This window comes from Epinephelus moara, chromosome 1 (assembly GCF_006386435.1).
Source record: "Epinephelus moara isolate mb chromosome 1, YSFRI_EMoa_1.0, whole genome shotgun sequence".
NCBI classification, from domain to species: Eukaryota; Metazoa; Chordata; class Actinopteri; order Perciformes; family Serranidae; genus Epinephelus; species Epinephelus moara.
In genome coordinates, this window is record NC_065506.1 from 50,526,029 (window position 1) to 50,527,494 (window position 1,466).

General features: G+C 47.3%; 1 protein-coding gene across 1 annotated transcript in view; it reads right to left on the reverse strand.

Moving 5' to 3' along the window:
- agrp (agouti related neuropeptide) overlaps positions 1-878 on the reverse strand; it is an 11,466-nt gene extending 10,588 nt beyond the window's left edge. Inside the window, exon 1 of the mRNA XM_050062927.1 lies at positions 740-878. Coding sequence (XP_049918884.1) covers positions 740-878 — 139 coding nt within the window. The remainder of the gene's footprint in view (positions 1-739) is intronic.
- Between the last annotated feature and the right edge of the window lie 588 nt (positions 879-1,466).

Here is a 1,466-nt window from a genome sequence, read left to right on the forward strand (position 1 = left end):
TTTATCCTCAGCGGGTGTGTCGCTGAGTGGGGAAAAGCGGTGGGAAACGTGAACAGGCTGGTGGTGAGCCGTGGGCTTCGGCTTGGAGCTGTGCTTCTCACGGACAGTTACCCAGCCTCCCAGCTGAACGGGTGTTACCGGAAGACCGCTAGCAGAGGCTATGCTATGTGGCTCCACACCGGCTACAGGGGACTTGCTAACTACCACAGCTAAGGAGTAATTTTCCATGGTGCGGAGCCGCGCTTCTAATTCACTAAGCCTCGCCTCCAACACAGCAAATAAGCTACACTTGTTACAATTTCCACTGTCGCTAAAGGAGGCAGAGGCATAACTGAACATTTGGCACACAGAGCAAGAAAGAGCAGAAGGAGAAGCCATCGCTAACTGTAAAGCTAATGTAGCTACCAAGGCTAGTAACGTGCAAACAACAGCTAAGAGATTAGCAAGAAAGTCGTAGAAAGGAGGAGAGCTATAAGTGCCCCCCCCCCACACACACACACACACAGAGGTGTACAGGTCTGCATGATACCCTCTGATGGAGTGTATCATGTAGCTACTGTCAGCTGGTTTTCCTGTGTTTACAGTGATAAACCCATGTACACACGCACACACACACACACACACACATTAACTTTGGTAGAAAACATGTTTAAGCTAAATCTTTTCAGGCCTGCTGAGGTGTGTCAGGTGACAGGTGAGTTGGTGGGTGGAGCTCTCTGATTGGACGGATGTTACTGACCAATGTCTGACAGGAAGGAGGTGTCGGTGCGGCGGGCGGCGGCTGGACCATCATCCAGTTGGATGTTTCCATGAACCAGAGAAGAAGAGAGACGCAGCAGACTGAAGGAGGTGCAGCAGAGCAGCACAGAGCCGAACATCCTGCGGTCGGCACACAAGAAGAAGACGAACAAGAAGAAGACCCACAATCCTCAGCTCCTCCTCTAACAGCGTCTGAAACAGAAACAGAGTGATGTCATTGATAAAGTTCTGACAGATTAATCGTTTATTATCGTCATTGTTAGAGAACAATCAGACATCAGTGTGTCTGAACTAGTCTGGAGTTAGTTCCTCTGTAGAACAGTTCATCCACATCATGACTTCCTGTTCATCAGTTACTGATTCACTGATTCACTGATTCATGTTGAACTTGAATCAGTGAATGGTCGGTGTGACGGACTGTTGACGAGGAACAGTTTATAAAGTCCTGATCATCTCATTGGATCAATGAGGCATCATCATCATCATCATCATCATCACCATCATCATCATCACCATCATCACCATCATCATCACGATCACCATCATCATCATCACCATCATCACCATCATCATCACGATCACCATCATCATCATCACCATCATCATCATCACCACCACCATCATCATCACCACCATCATCATCATCATCATCATCACCATCATCACCATTATCATCATCATCATCATCATCACCATCATGATCATCA